Genomic DNA, 20414 nt, shown 5'->3' on the forward strand with positions numbered 1-20414 from the left:
ATTACTCAGTCATCCAGAAGTGAAGAGTGGGGGGCGTAAATCCCTCCTTTTTCACAGAGCATCAGCATCACTGAGAGGGCTCATCTTGACTTGGTTGTCGGGATTTGGTTCTCATTTCACCTTCTGAGTAATGCAAGGTGGGAACAGATGAAGAGTTTTTTTGTTGGGGCAATGAACACTGCACAACTTAACTCTTGGGCAGAAGAAACCTGAGTAACACAATATTGGATGTCTTCTCTTAATTGTTAATTACAGTAAACAGTTCAGTTCAGGTGGGACCCGGGCAGTTTTAAATGTACCTTCTATTTATTGCTATTCCATTTGGCAGAGATGTTCAATATAACCAAATAATAACTTCACTAACGCATTAAATCCTCACTTATTGCTATTATGGGGTCAAAACGTTTATGTTGTACCTAATACATTGGCTTGAAGGATTTCTGATTCTGATTCTGATTCTGATATTCTAACTACTAAAGATCAGCATTTGAGGTTCATTGTTAGCATGCTGACGCTAGCATGTAGCTCAATGCACTGCTGAGCCAACTGTAAGCTATTTATATGTTCCTAATGAGGTGAAGGCATGACCCCCCATTATGCTACATCTGATACATCTGTTATTTTCACCCCTTTTTCATCCTAACCAATCTAACAATAACCACATTGCCATAAATATAATAAACCCTACAAACCAACCAATCACAGGCCTTCCTACTAAAAAAAAGTCTGATGTGGTGTGTAACTGAAACTGGTAAATAGTCTGAATGAAAGTATTGATTGAGAAAAGAGAATGACTACGTAGTCTAAGAATAATGGAATCCAGGATAAAACTTAACTTCTTATTTTTAGATCATTTAGAATGAAAAACCAAGGACCAAGGAAGGAAATCTTAAGAACCAAAGGAAAAATACTTTCCATTAGGTGATTAGTACAGCCAAAGGACCTAAGGCATCTCTGGAATAAAACCTAAAAAGTTAGCAAAGTAAATAAAACAATTGGTATTGCACAAAAAACAACAACACACTTCCAACTTTCATCCAAAGTCATTCTGTGTTTTGTTTTGTCCGAGGATTTATCCAGGGGTATCCAGCCCCTCAAAGTCTACACAAGACACAAACACATCTTATGAAGCTGAAAGTTCTCTCATATTCTCTCTCAGTTTATACTACCTGCTTTTCTTAATTTTGATATGCCTAGCTTCTCTCCATATATTGACTTTTTCTTGTTTTGTAGTCTATTGTTTTGATTGTGTGTCTCCAAGGAATCTCTCACTGTGAGGGTAAAATACATACTTTGTTATTGCTGTAACACAACTGGATTGTGATTTCCTGGCTCAGATTCAGCTATGTGTTTTGAAATCTTACAACAAATCCATATTAAGACACTCATAAACGTCCTGTATCTCTTGTTTTCAGTGAAAACCCCCAAATGCTTCGATAAGCTTTCTGTTTAAAGAAAACTAAGCTCCAATCTTTTTCTCACAGTTTTGTGATATAGCAGCCTATGATAATAAATGATAGATGTGGAACAAAGATTGATCCGAGCCCCATATAAAAGCAAGCAGGAAGGCCTTTGCTAATAACATCGATCCAGTGGGATAAAACAGGTTTAATCATAGACCGCCAAAGTTCAACATAAGGGCCAACCGCCGAGAGAAAACAGCACGTGTGCTATATCGTGCTGGGTTGGCAGACACTCTGACTCGCTGGACAAAAACCATAATATTGAAACCATAACTCAAAATATTCTCCGGGAAGCAGGCGGACGACATGTTTTAAGGGGTTTTGCTTTATGATTACATCTCATAATTTCCTGACGAGAGCCTCTTCTGTTCTTCCAAACAAGATAGACATCATCTCTGGATTTGGTTTCCTGAAATACTTCCAATGAGGAAAATCAAACAACTTCAACAAATCACTTGTGGCACCGACATTACTACAAATTACTTGGTATGAATTAGAAGAATGATCAAATGATCAAATAAAAAAATCCCAATCCCTTTGGGAAAATGCAAGGCAGCACAGCAGGACGCTGCCAGCGCCACTTCCAATGAGCATTGTTTGGCCTCACACTTGAATGCATATGTATCCACAGGAGGTCTCAGATCACATCCAGAGTTAGAGGTTATCATGGCATTAACAAGTTCCGTGGGCCTCTCTGCTGAGGGCCCTTGACTGACAGATTGGGGAAATGGTGCCAAGAAAGATCTCAATCTACTCAAACAACTCTACATCTTGGCGTAGTCAGGACATAAATACCGGTGTAATGGAGTAAGTTCCTTGCTTTATTCTTAATCTCTTCAGATTGCTTATCATGATCTCAGAGGTCTCTTATTCATTCACACAAACACTAAAGCCTTGGCATCGGTGTTAATAAAGGGACATGTTTCCAGGGTTTGATCAGTGAATTGTCTTGTAAAAATATCTTTGACATAACTTTACCTTGGCAGCGAAGAAGCACAAAGTTAGAGTCCACATGTACATGTAAGGAAAGTTTTGGCTTATAATGACCATTGCACACATGAGTTGTGAAGCATAGCCATATAAGGCTGCATAGGGTTGATAAACAAGATATTGAAACCTTTAAAGTGAGGCCGCATAACTTTTTCCTGGACAACAGCCACTATGACTACAAATGGAGATTAAAAAATCACTTCCTGTTTTGTTGGGGATGAAACCACTGAATATCGGTAGCATGCTATAACATTATTGTAGTTAAAGTTACAGAAAAGACTCAATATAAGTAATGCTTGCTAGATAAAAGAATACAACGTTACAACAAGACCAATTGTTCTGAATCAGCAAGGTGAGTCTTCAATTTCTTACAATGTCAACTTTTAATTAGAATGATGAATATTGTGTTATTTCATCTTTCAAAGGTTACATACAGAGGATTCTATATAATGCACCAAAGGGGTTCAGTACGTCTTCAGTAGGGGATTTCTTTTCTGAAGAGGGCCTGATGAGGACCGAGCAAAGACCTGCCACAGACCTGCTGAGGTCCGACTAAGCGTTAAAAATGAATAGCTCCATCTGTTTTCTTGTCTTAAGCACAAATCAGTCACAAGCTGCTAATGGAACAATTTTATAAATATGCCTCAAAACACATGTTCCTTATGTGGTGTGGCCTCTGATCACTTTGAAGAAATAACAAATATAATCCCAGATGTGTGTGGGATGGATGAATGAAACACCTCCTGTTTAGAAACATCACAGAGGCTGCCGAGATTTAATGTCAATATCTCTTAAATGTTTTGGATAATGTACGTTTTCTGCTTAACCGAGTCCAAGAGTGAGAATATTCTTGTGTTATCGACATCACTATCATTTATGTCATTGTCAACTGCCTTCAGAAAACTTGTTGGGGATTTGTTTTGCTCCAGTTTGAGGGGCCCAGGCCCCACAATGAGCTTCCTGTTAGCTGTCCAACCTTAACTACTCCCAGGTCCAAACACCTCCCCAACCTCCAAAGCAAAGTCTGCAGCCAGTCCCCAGAGATGTTTCACCTCTCTAACAGTGACCTCTGACCTTCCCTCTCAAAGGGTCTTGCAGGCATTTCCTTAGGTAAAGTCACCTGTACATATTTAATGCCCACAAAAACAAATGGGAGGCACTGAAGCCAGAGAGGCTGACAAAAGGTGCACAATATGCTGAAGAACATTTTTTATCACAATACCAATGAAAATATATTAGATCAAATACAAATACAAAACAGAATAAAGTAGATAAAATGCAAACACATTCAGACACATTTTGTCGGTTGCCTCTTTGAAGTCACACACCACAAAAAGTAACCATTACAACAAATCTAGAAGAAGCACCACTAGAAGCCCCTAGAGGCTGAATTTGTTTTGTTTGTAACGCAAATGTGTTGGACAAAACAAACTGAGAAGAGATCGAAACATTGATCAGCAGTGATAATAACAAATAGTCTGTCCTGGAGGTTGCTAGAAAAGAGCATAAGTTATTTGAATGAAAGAAAAGTGAAATCCACCAAAATGATGTTATTTCTTGTGTTCTGGACCTGAATTGGCACAGGACCAAAGTTATAGAAGTCAAAGTCAACTTTAATGTCAATCTTTTAGCTTGTGTTTACAGACAGAGAGATCAAAATACTGTTTCCCACAGTCCCGAGGACAATAGAAGAGAAATTAGGAGACTATTGAACTGGAAAGACTCCATGAAAGTGATCTAAACATGTCATGATAATCTACCAAACAGATTAGATGAAGACCAGGGGTTATCCAAGGCAGATCGCCTGGATACACGATTGTTGATTATGGATGTTTATATGAACTAAAGACAAGGAGGGGAGGGGTCCTCAAAATTGTCTGGATTTATTTGCTGGTTACGTAAATATTCTTGCCAAAACTAATCACAATTTTTGAGTAATTGAATTGTTTTTTTCGTATAGGTTGTTGCAAAAATGGCAGCATCCATCTGGAATGTGGCTTTATTTAGGCTAATTCCTGAATTGAAAGGCAATAAAGCAAAGGGATATCTGTGGTCCATCATCATACTTTCATGACAAAGCTAGGCTTAAACCTGCTTGTCCCAGCAAGACATCGCCATTATACAGATAAACTGTGTGGGCCTGCAATACATAACTCAACAAAACCAAATGTCACAATGACTCTATGAAACTCTTGACATGAAATAACTTGCTGAGCCTAAATGGTATGGTGCACGTATCCTGTCTGCAATGACATATTTATTCTTGGCAATCTGGCTGTAATGTGTTTTTATGTCCCTATTCTGACAGAAGTAAAGTGTGTGATGGACATGGCAGGGGGAACAACCATGGGGTTAAAAGGACAAAAACTATTACTTTCTGGGGGGCTTGCTGGTTACAGACTTTCAGAGAAATTAGGTGATGTAGCACTAAATTAAACACAAGAGTTGGGCATGATGTCAGAGACGATAAGGCAAAATTACTAGAACAAAGGCATAGAAGTATTCCTGCTTTAGGATAAGGGTAAAGAGCCAAAACATACTATATAAATGACCATTGGCTATGAATGCAAAAGGGGAGTTGGCGGAGACTTACATCACCAATAAAAACGAGGATAAAGTGATTTTAATGTGGTTTATAAGTCAATATTCCGGGATCAGGGGGGCAAAATGGGGAAACTAAACCCCAGTGAAATTTCTGAATCCCGAAACTCTCTCCAGGGAAAGTCAGAAGGCCATGGGAGGTTTAAGGCCAATGTGCCCAGTGAAGCATGCACAAAGCTGGGGGTCTCTTCAGGAAAGAAAGGGGTGGGTGGGAGGTGTTACACAAAGCTCAACATCTCCCATAAATCAACCGAGCAAGGGTTAAACTTCCTTTATTTTTGTTCAAGATTGCTCGACCAAGATGAAACGGCAAGAGTCTCCAAAGCATGGCAACAACAGGGTGAGCTCCAAGACCCAAAACAACTGCATGGCAAATCCATTAAAGTTAAAACATTGAAGTAACATAATCCCAGATGTTACAATTACAGAAATGTTGCTGTATTTCAAAGAGGCGCCACATGTGGAATGTTTTTTCAACCCAAATCAGAGGCAATCTCAGGAACTCGGACAGGGGGAAGAATCAAACTAGCAACAGACCAAGAGATAAAAGAAGAAGATGAGTGCAGAGGATGTAAGAAAAGAGCCACAAATAATCAAAAAAGCCCTTTTAATCGGAGGAAAATACTAAGTGCCAGACCTCCTGATACCTTTCTCAGTTTGGATGAGAACCAACAGGTTTGGGGTTTGTCTATTTTCAAGTCAAGACATCTAAAAAACCAATGACCTTACATTCCTGAGATGACACCATTTCCCAGAGCTATCGTTTTGAGACCAAACTCTGAACTGAGATGGACTGAGTGTACGTTAATGGATATCGATCATCCAGGGGAGTTTTTTGAACGCTGACAACTCTGAAGGTTTAGCCATGGGTCAATATTTGTGAGGCAGCCATCTGAGGAAGTGTTTCCTACAACAGTACCTTGTTAGACAAGAGGCCCCTAGTCGCCACTAGCAAACCTTTGCAATTGCCTTGTACATAACATTTTCCAATACACCTGTTGGCTGCAAACGCCCCGTTACTGGATGCATTCATAACCAGACATTCTGAAATGTCAACAGGATTTGCATGGCCTTTAAATTTTTCTCAGCCATCGGCTGGTGGAGGACGTTTGATTAGTTTTGCTGACCTTTCAGAGAAACCTGATAAAACTCTCCCTAAAACCCGTTTTTTTTAGCTTTCATTAAATATTCAGTGATTGGTGAAAGAGTGGCACCCTTCCAAAAGACTTTCCTCTTGCCATCCGATCTTGCCAAGAGCATCTTCTGCTCATTTCCTCTGTCCTTCATGTCATTTCCTCTATTTCCCTGAGCATTCTCTTTCTGCTTCAATGCTGGGAATATCTCCTTTTATCCCAGACCATCTGCTCTGACAGGAGAAAACCCTCCCTATTTGAGGCCAGGCTGAGGAGTAGATCTTTCATGGAGATGGTCTGTTTCCTACATCTGCACTTATTCTCACAAGCTCCTTCTCCCTGTATCTTTTCTCTTCTTCTTCTTTGTTGCTTCGTAAGAGTTTTTGCAGCTGTACTCACTTTCCCAGCTGCCCAAGGAGTATGCCTGTTTCCTTACTATGCAAATCTGGTCAGTCAGACAGAAGTACTGCAATGTATCATCAGAAAGAAGAATCATTTAGGCATTCGTTAATTTTTCCTGATCTGAAGTGGTCTTGGAACATCTTTTGGGTTCTGCTAATTCATAACTGGACTGGCAAGAGAAGCACGTTCACAGAGAAGGGTTACTCTAACCCCAATCTATTAGAGCAAGATGCGTCCAAATTAAGGCTGTTACAGGGACAAACAAAGATCTGTTATTAATGCAGGGGCTCAGATTGAACCCCGCCCCCTTAAGTGAGCTTGCTTTGTCATACAGTGCTCTGATGCAGTCAATCAGTGACCCAGAGCTTAGCTGGGGGGCTTTGAGATTCTTTTACGACCCCCCCTTTCACCTCGCCTCCCGCTCCTCAAAAGAAAGAACGGTAATTAACTGATGAAGAGCTCTGTAAGATTATCCAGTCTCCTCGCCAAGGGCTGCAGCTCTGTCACTGGTGTGCAGTCAGGTCCCAAAGGACCGCTGCAGAATGGGGACAGGATGGATCTCAATGGTCTATTCAAATACTCTCCTCTTTCATCCCCTATTCAGCTGGGAAAAGAGGAGAGCTGCATGCTATGTTGTATATTTGAGCCAGGAATGTTCTTTCATATCTGCACAAATTAGGGAATAGCACTCGCAGTGTTTTAAGACAAATGTCGAGACCACGGTCACAATGCTTTTAGTGTGGACACAAACACAGTCCTTCACTGACCACACCGCTGCTCAGAGGGCACACGAGTGCACAAACAGCCCCTTACCGTGAGCGGGAATGCGCGGCAGATTGAATTGTACAAGAGAAAGCAAAAATAGCTGTGTGTCCCCACCACCTAGAGCGAGACAGAGGCAGCGGGAGAGGTTGAGAAAGAGGGACTGAGGGGAGGAAAGCAGGGGATCCATTTAATTCAACACTGTGTTAAGGTGAAAGTGTTTTTCTCCTTGCATGGAACCTGGTTTAAATGTTTCTCTAGTGTAAAAACATTGCAGAGTTGGCCTCCTGTTTGCACACCCTCCTATTCTCCTTCATAATATCTCTCTCATTCAAATGTGTCACCGTGCCAAGGCCCCCCACGGCCGGGGTCCCAACCCTCAACCCAACCCCCGACAAGTGGACCACCCAATAGATCCCCAGCTTCATTTGATCAGGATTTCCCAATGGTACAGGGCTGAAGTAAGACCATTTGAATTAGCCAGCAAACTGTACACAATCACAACAAAAGCATTGAAGTGCATCATCAAACTGACTCAGCACTATTTGCATTCTCTTAATTCTACAATGGCCAAAATAATGCAATTTAAGTTTGCAAGTTTTAAGAATTGCATGGCAAGAGTTCTGCAAACATGTGCATAGAAGTGAGAGAGGGCCTATGCTGATCAATCCCGATCCACAAAATATATGTTACATGTGCATTTTACTTGCAGAATTGTGTCACATGCATTGCACTTTTTAATTTATTTGTATGTCTTAAAGTTGCATGTTGCACTGTTGCAGGAGCCTGGGACTCCAATTGCCAAACACTGCAACTGATCCTACAACAACCTTGGAATCCCTTTGACATGATTGATGTAAATAGCTTTATCGATGTGGTACAAAATTGCAAACAAATCATCAAGCTGATTCAGTCAATAATGCACTACTAAGGCGTAAATGACACCATTTAAGTTTTAAGTTATTGGATTTGCAAGGTAAAAGTTCTGCTAACTTTGCACAGAAATGACAGAAGTCCTGTGCTGACAGTTTCAAAACAATCCTGATCCAGACTGTGCATAGTTTACTTATTCCTGCATTTTACTTTTGCACCACTGTGTCCCATGTGTTGCACTTTCGTTTTATGTCTTAAATAGGATGTATGTTGCACTTTGGAGGAGCCTGGGACCCCCATTGCCAAGTACCACAACTATGCTTATCTTGAAATCCTTTAAAAGAGCTCTAAAAATCTTAACTGTGATTGAAAAGGAGCCTCACCCAGAACATGCAGGACAGGCAGACCCAGGTGCGTGCCGGTCCGGCCAAAGCTACAGGCAGGCTGAGGGAAACAGACGGCATGATGACGGCAGGAGTGATGCTGCTGCTGCTGCTGCTGCTGCTGCTGCTGCTGCTGCTGCTGCTGCTGCTGCTGCTGCTGCTGCTGCTGCTGCTGCTACACACCGGTGGGCTTCCTTAAGTATAATCCAGCCAGGAGAATATTTGCCTGCTCAGCCATGACTTCCCTGCATGTAAACCCTCTCTTCTTCCTCCCTCTTCCTCAGTCTAACTTCACTCTCTGACTTGCTTCTTGTATCTCTCCTCTGAATGTGATCCTGTCTGCCTCTCCTCTGTGCTCACTCTGCCTCTCTTCCCCTCTGTCGGCGAAAGTTTCACAAAGCTTTTTTTTTTTTTCGGGGGGGGGCTGCCCCCACGGCTCCACGGCAGTAAAGGGGGAGGGGGTGTGCTGTTTATAATCCATCTCTTTTGCCCCTCCTCTCTCCCTCACTCTCTCTCATCCCACGTCTCCCTCCATCTTTACCCCTCTAAGTCTCCCCACTTTAAATTTCATTCATTCATTCCGTGATCCCCCCCCCCTCCCTGTTTGAACCGCCTCAGCATCCGTCGCACTTCACCTCCCCCTCCCTCTGTCTCTGTCTTGCAAGGTTTCCCTGTGTATGTCTGTATTGAGACCTTTTTAATATTTGATGAACTCCTCCTGCTTTTTTTATTATTTCTCTGACCCTGGAAAATACTGTATGATTTTGGATGTCAAAAGAGACACCTACGATTTACATTGGAACACTGTCCTTAACTTTATTTGATGTAATTTGATGCTTTATATTTCAATTATTCTCCAGTAATGTTAACATAAACTATCACCATCTGTTAGTTTCGATACCATTTTTTTTTTTAGAGGCATCTGTTCCCAATGTACATGATCCCCATTTAGTGAAGTTCAAAGAGGCTGATTCTAAACTTCAATAAATACTGGGGTTTTTTAGGTAATAAAACCAACCTTTCCTGATAGGACAGAAGGAAACTTCATATATTACAGCACATGCAATATCAAAAAGAGTTGAATTATCATCTCAATGTTAAAATTTAAGGAAGACACGTACAGGCTTCCATTGTTTCTTAATATCAATTCATTTTAAGATAAAAACCAAATTCAACCATGTTAATCTCTCCCTGAGTAGTTTTAGACTGAGCTCCAAATCCATTCTTTGCTGATAACAAATCTATATAGTCAAACATTTGAAAAAGTTATTACTATTACACACAGAGCTCTGAGATCATTGAGGGCGGGCTTGCTAGTGGTACCCCGGCCCAGAAACAAACACGCCAATGCTGCTTTTAGTTTTTATGCGCCGCACAAATACAACAAATTTCCCGAAAACCTAAGGTCTTCACCAACCCTGAGTTCTTTTAAGTCAAGGCTAAAAACTTTTCTTTTTCCAGCTGCAGCTGAAATCATTTAACTTGTTTTATCCATACCACTCTTGCAACACCTACTGTATTTACAATGTTGATTTTTAACTATCCTGTATCTCTTTTATGCATAGTTTGTATTATTCCACTGTGTTTAACTGTTGTGTTTCATAGTTATTTTTTCTTTCTGTCTTCTTGTTTTGTGTGAATGTTGATGTAAAGCACTTAGAGCTGTCTCTGTGTCTGAAAATGTGCTACATAACATAGAACATTTTTAGGGACTATTTCCAGCAGCAGATTAAAAACATTTGATACGCCAGTGGGTATTTATGAGATGAGTGTTGGATTGATTCAAAAATAAACGACAGTGTGTATGTGTGTGTGTGTGTGTGTGTGTGTGTGTGTGTGTGTGTGTGTGTGTGTGTGTGTGTGTGTGTGTGTGTGTGTGTGTGTGTGTGTGTGTGTGTGTGTGTGTGTGTGTTTGTAAAAACAGAACCGTTCAACCGTGGCTAATTTATCTGCTTTGAATAGTACATGAGTTGGAACAGGGGAAGAAAAATATAGAACATCTCCCAGACTTATCCTTTGATCATCTTAGACACTCCTTTAACATTTATAATCCCACCCTTGGCCTCCCACACATTTTCCCTCCTCAAAAAATAAAAATAAAAAGTAGTAGTGGAGGGTCTTCTTCTGACAGAAGGAACCCCCACCCCTCGCATCTTCACCGTTTACTCAGAAAGAGCACAGAGGGGCCGGAAAGCAAAAGCTGCCTCATTAAGTTCTCACTGCTCATCAATGAACATGTTGGCCCCATGCGTGACTCTTTATCCCCCTTGTGTCAGCACACACACACACACACACACACACACACACACACACACACACACACACACACACACACACACACACACACACACACACACACACACACACACACACACACACACACACACTGCAGATCTTCACACATGTTACATGCACCTGTAAACATTCATGGCTCCATAGTTTTCTGACTGACACACACAGATTTTCACACACCGCGGAAATGTGGGGTCCGGGACCACTACTTCCTGAAAACATAAACACGTGTAATTTAAACTATCGAACTCACCATGTGCATATACACAAACATTTACAGGATAACCACTCATTTCTCCCCCACCCCCACATACACAAATTCACACACTACATAAATACACAAACCCACCCAAACACAGAAACATACAAACTCACTCAGCCAGTGGCACAGGGATTAATCCCCTGCTATTTCCTGCAGGCCACCCCTACAGAGACACATTCGCTAAAGGAGACAATGTTAGAGAGAAAACATTTGAACTTAATCTACACAAACCAAACAAAAACACACACACACACACACCAGCTGGAGCTCTGTCTGAGGAAAAGTGCAAGAACTTTGCAGCAACAAAGTCACATGATGAATAAACAAACAATTACACATCACTGCACATGTGTCTTTTTAGAGCATTTTCAACAAAAAAAATGTATCAATGCTTTATCAATTTTACTCCATTATGACAAATCCCAAGTTCCCAAAGATACTTGCCTGCCACCTCTTAAGGTCTCACGTACATGGATGAGAAAAAAAGTCAATCAACAGAAAGCCTCTACCAATAACGTTACAGAACTGACATTTTCAATCTGTTCACTATAGCGTGGATCAGCATTATAAAACAGAGAGGCTCCGTGAAGCTAACAAACAGTATGCTGCAATCTTACACTAAATTCATTTTTCATTTATCAGCTACATTTCCAAATATTTTTCAGTTACTCTTCAAAATCCAGAGGAATCAGAAGAATAGAATCCAGAAATGACACCAACAGCACTATGATACCTGTGAAGCTCATTCACCTCTCACTTCCATTTCAGTTTGAAGCACACCATGAGAAAATGTTGAGTTTTCATTAGAACTAAATTACTGGTGTGTTAAACTGCATGCCAAATTATTGACCAAAGGCCACATTTTTTCCCTAGTTAAGATATGCCCAGTTGCAGACTAGAAATTAAGAATTTGAAAGGCTTTTAAAAAAGGTACGAAAATTGAAATATACAGGTTTTTAACAATTATTTAGGGGCGGGTTTAAAACTGGTGGCATGCTTGATAAACAATAAAAACGTTTTTAAGAAAAAAAAAAAGAAGCTTTTACACAATTTATTTTTGCAGTTTATTCAATTCTGAAAGTTATAATTCTAAATTGAAAGCAAGTAAGGTTGTGTTTTCGGCCACATTGAGAATATTCCCACTGCTTTTAGCTCTGTTTTGGTCCCCACCAACCAATAAGATCAACTCTTAGTAACCAGTGTTTGGTGTAACACGTTACAAAAGTAACAGAGTTACAGTAATGTATTACTTTTAGCTGTAACGCAGTAATATAACGCATTACTTCTGAAATTGGGTAATATAATACCCGTTACAATTCTCAGTAATGCAGTTACAACACATTTTAACCCGAAATGATGTGGTGTTTTGTTTCTAAGAATTCACAAACATCGCGGGACATTCCGACACCAGAGAAACAACTGTGCTGGTAGAATAGTTACTCTAAGCCTGTTTACTATTGGTTAAGAGGGCTGCAGAAACAGATTTGCTGCAGGCTCGGATAAAAGAAAAGAGAAACACAGGAGTGCGCGCAGGCCGAAGCAACAGAAGGTCACTTTCTCTGAGTCTGCTGCTTGAACCCCGAGAAGTTCAGAGACTCATGGCAGAGTGTTGAAGATGTGCAGCCTCTGTCCTCTGTGGAATCAAATCCCCGTTAACACACCAATGCTAAGGTGAGCTAACGTTGAAAAGAGACTTGTTCATATACAGCAGGTTACACATGTTATTAATAACACACAGAGACGTCATGTTACCGGTATCACATATTATTTAGCCCACTTAAACGGAGCATACGTTTAATTTCAGCATACTGCCATAGTTAGCTTTAATTAATGAGCTGCAATAAACTACATTTTAGCATTAAAGCCATACTTTTGTGGTTATTTTTGGTGAAAGTAACACAAAAGTAGTGTAACGCATTACAGTTCAGAGACAGTAATAAGTAATATGTACTGTATTACATTTTGAAAGTAACTTGCTCATCACTGTTAGTAACACATATTCATCTTAATGTAGATATAGAAATATAGATGATATAAGTTTTAAAGTACTCTGAATTTCATTAAATTAATAAACCTCTCACCTTACACAGTGAAGAGTGATTATAACTGCAGGAGGCTATTTTAGAACAACACAAAGTCACAGAATGACCGTGCACTTCAGTGCTGTCCAGCAGGGCTTAGTTGTACTCAATTTAAAATGAAACAGTCAACACACTGCACACCATGTTCTACTCCTGCATGAAATCATCATCCAATTCCAAGTCTGAGATAAACAGCACATGATGTGTGATTTATTTTTGGTAAACAAAATATCTTCCAAAATTCACATCAGGATTTACTGTGCAGGCAACAACAACAAGTTATTTGTTTCGCTTCTTTTGTATTTGGCTGCTGCAACAAAAATGTTTTCCCAGTTTGGGATAAACAAAGTATTTCTGATTTTGATTCTGAAGATAATTAGAAAAACAGTTAGTTTAAGAGTAAGAAGACAATAGATTCATAAATGCACATTAGATAGCCAAATGAATTAGTCAGAAATTGTTGGGATATTATGAGTATGAATTTCTATAATAGGTAACATTAACATTCCACTGAGGCCTTAAGGGTTTTATAATGTTAAGGTTTGTTTAATTTGTTCTGTAAACCTAAAATATATGAATAAAGTGCCTGTTTTGCTCTTCTTTTTTTTTAGGTTCATATTTGTATTTAGTACCTCTACTGGGACATGTCTCCATGCTTTAATGTTCAGAAAGCTCTTTATTTTTCTCATACTGCCTGTGCTGCAGCACATCTTTTCACCCTCTGTCTGAAACCAGAGCCCAGTCTGCTCTGATGGGTTAGCTGGCAGACTGTGTCAGAAAAGAAGTATCGGAAATGCCCCGACCCTTAGCCTATCAAGTAAAATGTGTTGGAGCGTTAGCCTGTACAAGATTGTTGCCTTCGGAGACCATTTACATGCACAAAAACCGTTATAACACACTAGAGGAAAAGGTATCACGTACAATGAATTGGAGTATTAGCCAATCAAAGTGCAAGTGTTACTTAGTGATGTCAATATGTTCCGGAAGTAAACAAAAGACTCAATTGAAGGCGTTTCAGGCAGGGGGTGGGAGTGTTGGAGAGAAACTCCCTCTGGAGGGAACTTTGGGATTTTAGCCTTTGCAGACCATTTACATGCACCAAAACCTATATAACACAATACAGGAAAGGGAAAACACAATAGGGCCTCTTTAAAATGCAAACCATGGTCTTTAACAAATTGATGCCTAAATATATAAAACCCAATGCCATTTATAAAGCAGCCCTGCCCGTGAACTAACCCAACCAAAACATTGCAGCGATAGCCATTTATATACATCAAAATATATAAATGAATGTGTATACAAATCTTCTGATGATACATTATCAGTTTATCGCCTCATATACATGAGAGTAAAATAGACCATGCACAGTTCTACAGCTGCACAAATAATTGAAATGTTATCAATACCGCAATATGGTCTAGCGCAATATTGAAATAGCAGGAAGCTAAATATTTTTTAAAAGTTTTTAAAAAAAACATTTTTAATTTAGTATTTCAGAGCTTTCAGATAACTCGGCCTATAAATTGTATCCAATCCTGGTACAGATCTTCTATAAAATGTTTTTCAAAAATCACATACTGATCACATTATGCGTTTTTCGATGATAGCGATTATAATGATGCACACATTATCAATACCTCAAACATTGCGATCATTATCCAATGGCAATGACAGTCAAAATACTTCTAGTTATGTATTCCAAACTGGCAGCCCTACAAACTTCAAACAGTAGCTGTAGCACCCACTGGTGGTCACTGAACGAACTGCCTCCACTTTAAGAATCAGACATTTGTCAGATTAGTTATTAAATATAGGAAGGATTGCAGACATAATGAAGGGAGCAGTGTTTCTGTGTGTGTGGCCAAGGGAGGGAGGGCATTTTTTCAAGGCTAATCAGATCACTTGAGGGATTTGTTTTAGTGCCTCTTTAACCTTGACCATTTCTGTCTTTCTTTTGTAAACCAGAGCCGAGAGCGGACAGCGAGGCACTTACATAATTAGGAAGATTAAGCGGTGTCACGTCACTGTCCTTGAACCAAGAAAAGATGGGTAAACACAACAGAGTGATCAAAGCTTTAGACACTGTGACAATATTTAAAAAAAGGTTTCAACAGATGAAACACAAAAACTAGGGAAGCGAGGAAGATTATAGACGGTAAAGAGGTGGGAGAACAGATAGTAAAGCAGGCTCTGATAAGAAGACAGATAGAGGGATAGAGTGAATGTGTAAACAGAGGGTTGTGTTCTCTCATCTTGGCAGACGTCCTAGAACCTGTTAGATGGAGGGGGAGTTCACTTGTTGACAGATAGAGGAAGAACACACTCCAGCAGGCCCCCCAACACACACAAATGCACACACCCTTTACCACCCCTGTGACTCCCATCTGTTGAAAACAATACAGACCCCGGGCCCTCCCTTTGCACAACACTCACATGTGTGTGCACGTTTTCCTCTGTTCTCTCTGCTGGGTGACTCTGAGAGGAAGGGCCGTGCAGAACACACTGACCCATGAGGACAACAACAATACTCCTGCAGAACAGGGTGTGAAGCCTTATGGATTTGAATAGTTTGATTTTTGAAGAATAAAAGGGAACATTATTGGGGCCACTATTCTTTCAATTTCGAGATGCCTTTGGAGTAGGGAGGGTTTCCCAGAGATCACTAGATAGACTACCTACTTCTTCTGTTTATGCCAAACAACTAGCTTTTGCACAATTTCTGTTCATCAGAAAAAGAGCTGTTACGGCTGGTAAAAAAATATAACAGAGTCTATTTTTTTTTCCAATATGACAGCTACATGAACAAGTAACAAGTAATAATGTTCAACAATAGTGAACAACAAGACATATTTTGGTTGTCTTTAAAAACCTGTTATATGAAGCTCTTATGGGTTCGCTGTACAATATACCTAAAAGGCAGCAAGCAGCAGACAGACAGACACAGTTACAAACTATCTGGGGAACATAGGGGAAGCAGTTAGCTGCCAGGTATTTCCCTCAGGAGTTGCGTACAGACCACACCAAGTCAATTTTGGACTTACAGTCAACAGGTGACACAACATACAGCAGTCTTAAGTTGCTCTCTACATGATGCATAGGTAAAAGTGTTTGCTAACAGGTTAGCCATTAGAGCTGCAACTTCTATGCCTCTTAATGTGTGCGTATGTATATATGAGTCCTTATATGGATTTACAGGAGTGTATGTTTGTATATCTACATATATTTATATCTATTTATTATATATATATATATATATATATTTGTATTTTTTCATCCGCTGGATTATAGGAAACAGTATTTTGAGCTCTCTGTCTGAACACACAAACTGAACAATTGCCAATAAAGTTGACTTTGAATCTGTGGAGGAATCCATAAGCCGATTGACAAAATGATATATCGGGAACATTTAATAATCACATTTTTTCAATAAAAACAAAACATTTTCTTGTTAAATCTTACCAAATGAGAACATTTGTGATGACTGTGAATGATATTTATCTGGGTAGAGATATGTCGTATATACCTTATTATTGATCAAGTATTAATGACTATGATGGATCAATTAATAATAATAAATAATCATTAGTCATCATTAATAATGTATGGCACATTACCTTCATAAATTGATAATATGATAATGAACCAGTTTAAATCCAGCTTAAAACAGACCAGTTATTGTGTTTATTTTCGTTATTATCAAGTAAAAGAATAAATGGAAAGTTCAAACTCTGGCTGGAAAATGTAAGAATTATGTGAAAGCTGGACTTAATCGTTTGGGGGATCCATTTTGAGAGGTCACAGAACAAGGTCACCTCGACTTAGATCATCATGCTCTTTGCTGCACAGTCCCACTTCCCCAGTAAACTACTGTTGCTAAAAAAATAAAACTAAACGCCTATGTAGACTGGCCAGTGAGGCCAACTGCAGGTAAAGTGCTGATTCGCCCCTGCTGAATGCCACTTCATGCCACAGAAACTATCAAAGTGGCAGCAGAGGAAGATGCACGACCACAGGAAACGGATACGCATGCTAAACACCTTCATGTGTCTGAACCATTGACGAATAACACTCTCAGCTTAATTAGGGAGAGCTCTGTGTGTGTGGATGAATATTGCGTGCATATCAAGCTGTGTGTCTGTGATGCTGTGTGTAATGAAACACTGAGCAGTGGCAGCAATTGCAAGATGAATGGCCTTGTTAGACCTACTTTCAGGAAGAAGACCCAAGTCAAACTGGCAATATCCTGGTCTGGGTGTGTGTGTGTGTGTGTGTGTGTGTGTGTGTGTGTGTGTGTGTGTGTGTGTGTGTGTGTGTGTGTGTGTGTGTGTGTGTGTGTGTGTGTGTGTGTGTGTGTGTGTGTGTGTGTGTGTGTGTGTGTGTGTGTGTGCACTTATCTCTCCAGGCTGTCTCATCCTCTGTGCTCACAGCAGGCATATCACTATCTGGACGTCATATAAATATTAATTTCCGTTCATTTGGCCACTGCAGAAGGAAATGTTGGGGTCATTCGGGGATAAGGTCATGCAAAAGATCATAATCCTTTTGTGTCATACATCCTTTTTTAAGAGGCTTTAGTTCAATATTTGTTTGCTGAAAAGATGGATTTAGTTATATCTATGGTCTCGGACATACTGATCGAATCTTTTGGAATATAGATTAAAAGACTACTTTGACAATGAATGATCACTATACAAAGTGATTGAATCAAAATGGAATCTTAGTTGTTAGCAAACAGTTGTTTCTGGCCACCTGGAGAATGCAAGTCTAGTATTTTCACTCCTTTTATCTCAGTTTTGGTTTCCACCAAATAAGGAAAAGAAAAGCCGCTATTTAGTGAGTCAATGCTCCACTAAGTTTGAATGCTAAGTAGCTAACTGTGTTTTCTGTATTTGTTGTATGTGGTCTATGGTAGAATTTAGAGATGTTTAGCTAAAAGGAAATAAGGTTGATGAAAGTGGTCTGAACTGAGGTAACATACCAATGTGAAGAAAAACCAAAACAATGAGCTAAAAGATGCTAAAATAATACTTTACTCCAGCCATGCTAGCAGCTATCTAAGGTACAGTAATGCTTTGAGCTAAAATACTCATAATGACAGAGGTTTGATGTTTAGCATATTAAAACTGCTTTCCCTTTGCCAATAAGCACTCTCAGAGTAACACTGGTCTATAAAACCTTCAACACTTTAGTTTAGTGAACACGCTCAGATTTGAATCTGTCGATGGTGCTAGAGGAATGGTTACGGGATTACACAATTCATCCTTAGTGGAATTCGAATAGCTGCACCAAAATGTAATTCAATCCATCCAGTAATTGTAAAGACAAAACCCCAAAGGTTAACCTCAAGGTGGCATGAGAGGAAAAGTCCAAGGAGCGGCAAAGTCATTATGTCTTAGAACATTGAAAGTCACTACAGTATTTTCTGGTAATCCACTCAAAAGTTGTTGACATATTTTAGTTTTGAACATTGTGGTGTACCAACCAACCAACCAACCGCTGGACTGACAGACCAACAGACAAAACGTCATTGCCTTGTCTAGAGCCACTCTGCTAGCATGACTGAAAATACGATTATTGCTCTGTATCAACCCAGAGTTAATGCAGTTCTGTTCCAAGCAATAAGCATGATTTCTCTATTACAATCAGAAAAATATGGACGTCATTTAACCCAAATAAAACCTGTAGGAGCATTGATCTTAAACTTGTGTTAAGAGAGAAAAGAAAACGTTCTAATTCACATCTAAAATTTGAACCCTACCTTGTTTTTGCTTTCCCTTTGTTTCCGAAACGGGAAGATGCAGTGGAAGAAAAATTTTGCCCAACCAAAGACTGTGGCGAGACACCAGCCTAGTCCGCCCATTCTCCCCTGAAAACCTCCTCACGTCCTCTCCTGTTTAACAGCCGTCGCTCCTTGTCTCCTACTCTTGTCTGTCCTTCAAAACCGGCGTACAGAGGTACCCTAGCAGTCCGTCCTCGAGTAACACCTTGAATAGTTGCTGATCTGATCCAAATAGTACATTTTCTTTCAATTTCTGTGACAATAAGTTATGTTTGAGGTCACTCCTAAATGCATCCTTCCCTCTGTTGTCTAGCCTCCCTACAGCATCCCTCCATCATGTCCCCTCTTTCTCTGGATGCTGCAGGGTCTTCCATTCAAAGCACGGGGAGGAAAAAGATTAGAAGCAGGGAAGACAGAAGTGGGCGGAGGTGGGGTGGGTCGGGCAGAGCCGTCTGTTAAAGAAGGAGGCACTTATAGAGATGGAAAAAGGGGGGGGGGGGGTCTGCAATTTAATGTAGAGAGGGGGGGATGGCTTGATGGGACTCTTGTAGCAGTGAGAGAACAATGAATATGAAGTGTGTCGAGTAATGGTGAATTCCCATCAATTAAAATCAAGCTCTAAACACAAATTACGAAGCAGGCACATTCCAGCTTGTGTTATGATCACCGTTTGAGATGATATCGATAGATAAATAAAAGAAGGGGGACAAGTTCAGTAGTTTTATGATGGTTCCATGTAAGAAGAAGAGATGGAGATTGTGTTGGGGATATAAGTGGTCTCGGTGGTGTGCGGCTGCATTTGTAGCTGTCAGGGGTGGGCCTAATGAAGATTGGTCTCACACCAATCATAAATGGCTCTGGAGCCTCTGAGCCTGTATGCATTCTGGGTAATTAATATAAAGACTGAGGGGCGCATTGGTGACTCAAGCCAGCAGTTGAACTGCATGCTTACTTTCCCTTATTAGATATAGTGGCGGGCACATGCTAATCATTCTAACAACATGGAAAACTACTTCAACACTAAAGAAGAGAACAAAAACAGTTCTAAAGGCAACAGCCAGGACTTAAAGACCCCACACCACAAAAACACTGGAACTATGACTTTTTAAAAAGGTAGCTGGTACTGGTAAATGTCACGTTCTAACAGATCATGTAGCTAAACACAGAACGCTTGCTTCTTTGTTTCCTTTGGGGAGTGAGAAAAAGAAGCCCCTGAAAACGTGTTTGCATTAATCCTAAATTGCTTCCTTTTTTTTGGCAGCCTTATCCAGAACCTCCTCCAAGAATCTTGGCATGGTGTTGAAAATGAACTATCAAGACTTGTTTGCCAACCTGAAAATAATTTAACACAGTTTATTCAAGAATACATATAGTATTTGTAAAACTTGCC

The 20414-nt window shown here is 40.0% G+C and overlaps 1 protein-coding gene across 9 annotated transcripts in view; it reads right to left on the reverse strand.

The window, feature by feature from the left end:
• Positions 1 to 20414, reverse strand: part of tns1b (tensin 1b) — a 188262-nt gene that overhangs the window by 141064 nt on the left and 26784 nt on the right. Inside the window, exon 1 of one of the 9 annotated variants that reach the window (XM_063888452.1) lies at positions 8608 to 8703. The exons of the other annotated variants lie outside the window; for them this stretch is intronic. Coding sequence (XP_063744522.1) covers positions 8608 to 8688 — 81 coding nt within the window. The 5' untranslated portion in view covers positions 8689 to 8703. Of the gene's footprint in view, positions 1 to 8607; positions 8704 to 20414 lie in introns of those variants that run through there. 9 annotated transcript variants of the gene reach the window in all.

Source organism: Eleginops maclovinus, chromosome 7 (genome assembly GCF_036324505.1).
Source record: "Eleginops maclovinus isolate JMC-PN-2008 ecotype Puerto Natales chromosome 7, JC_Emac_rtc_rv5, whole genome shotgun sequence".
Taxonomy (NCBI): Eukaryota; Metazoa; Chordata; class Actinopteri; order Perciformes; family Eleginopidae; genus Eleginops; species Eleginops maclovinus.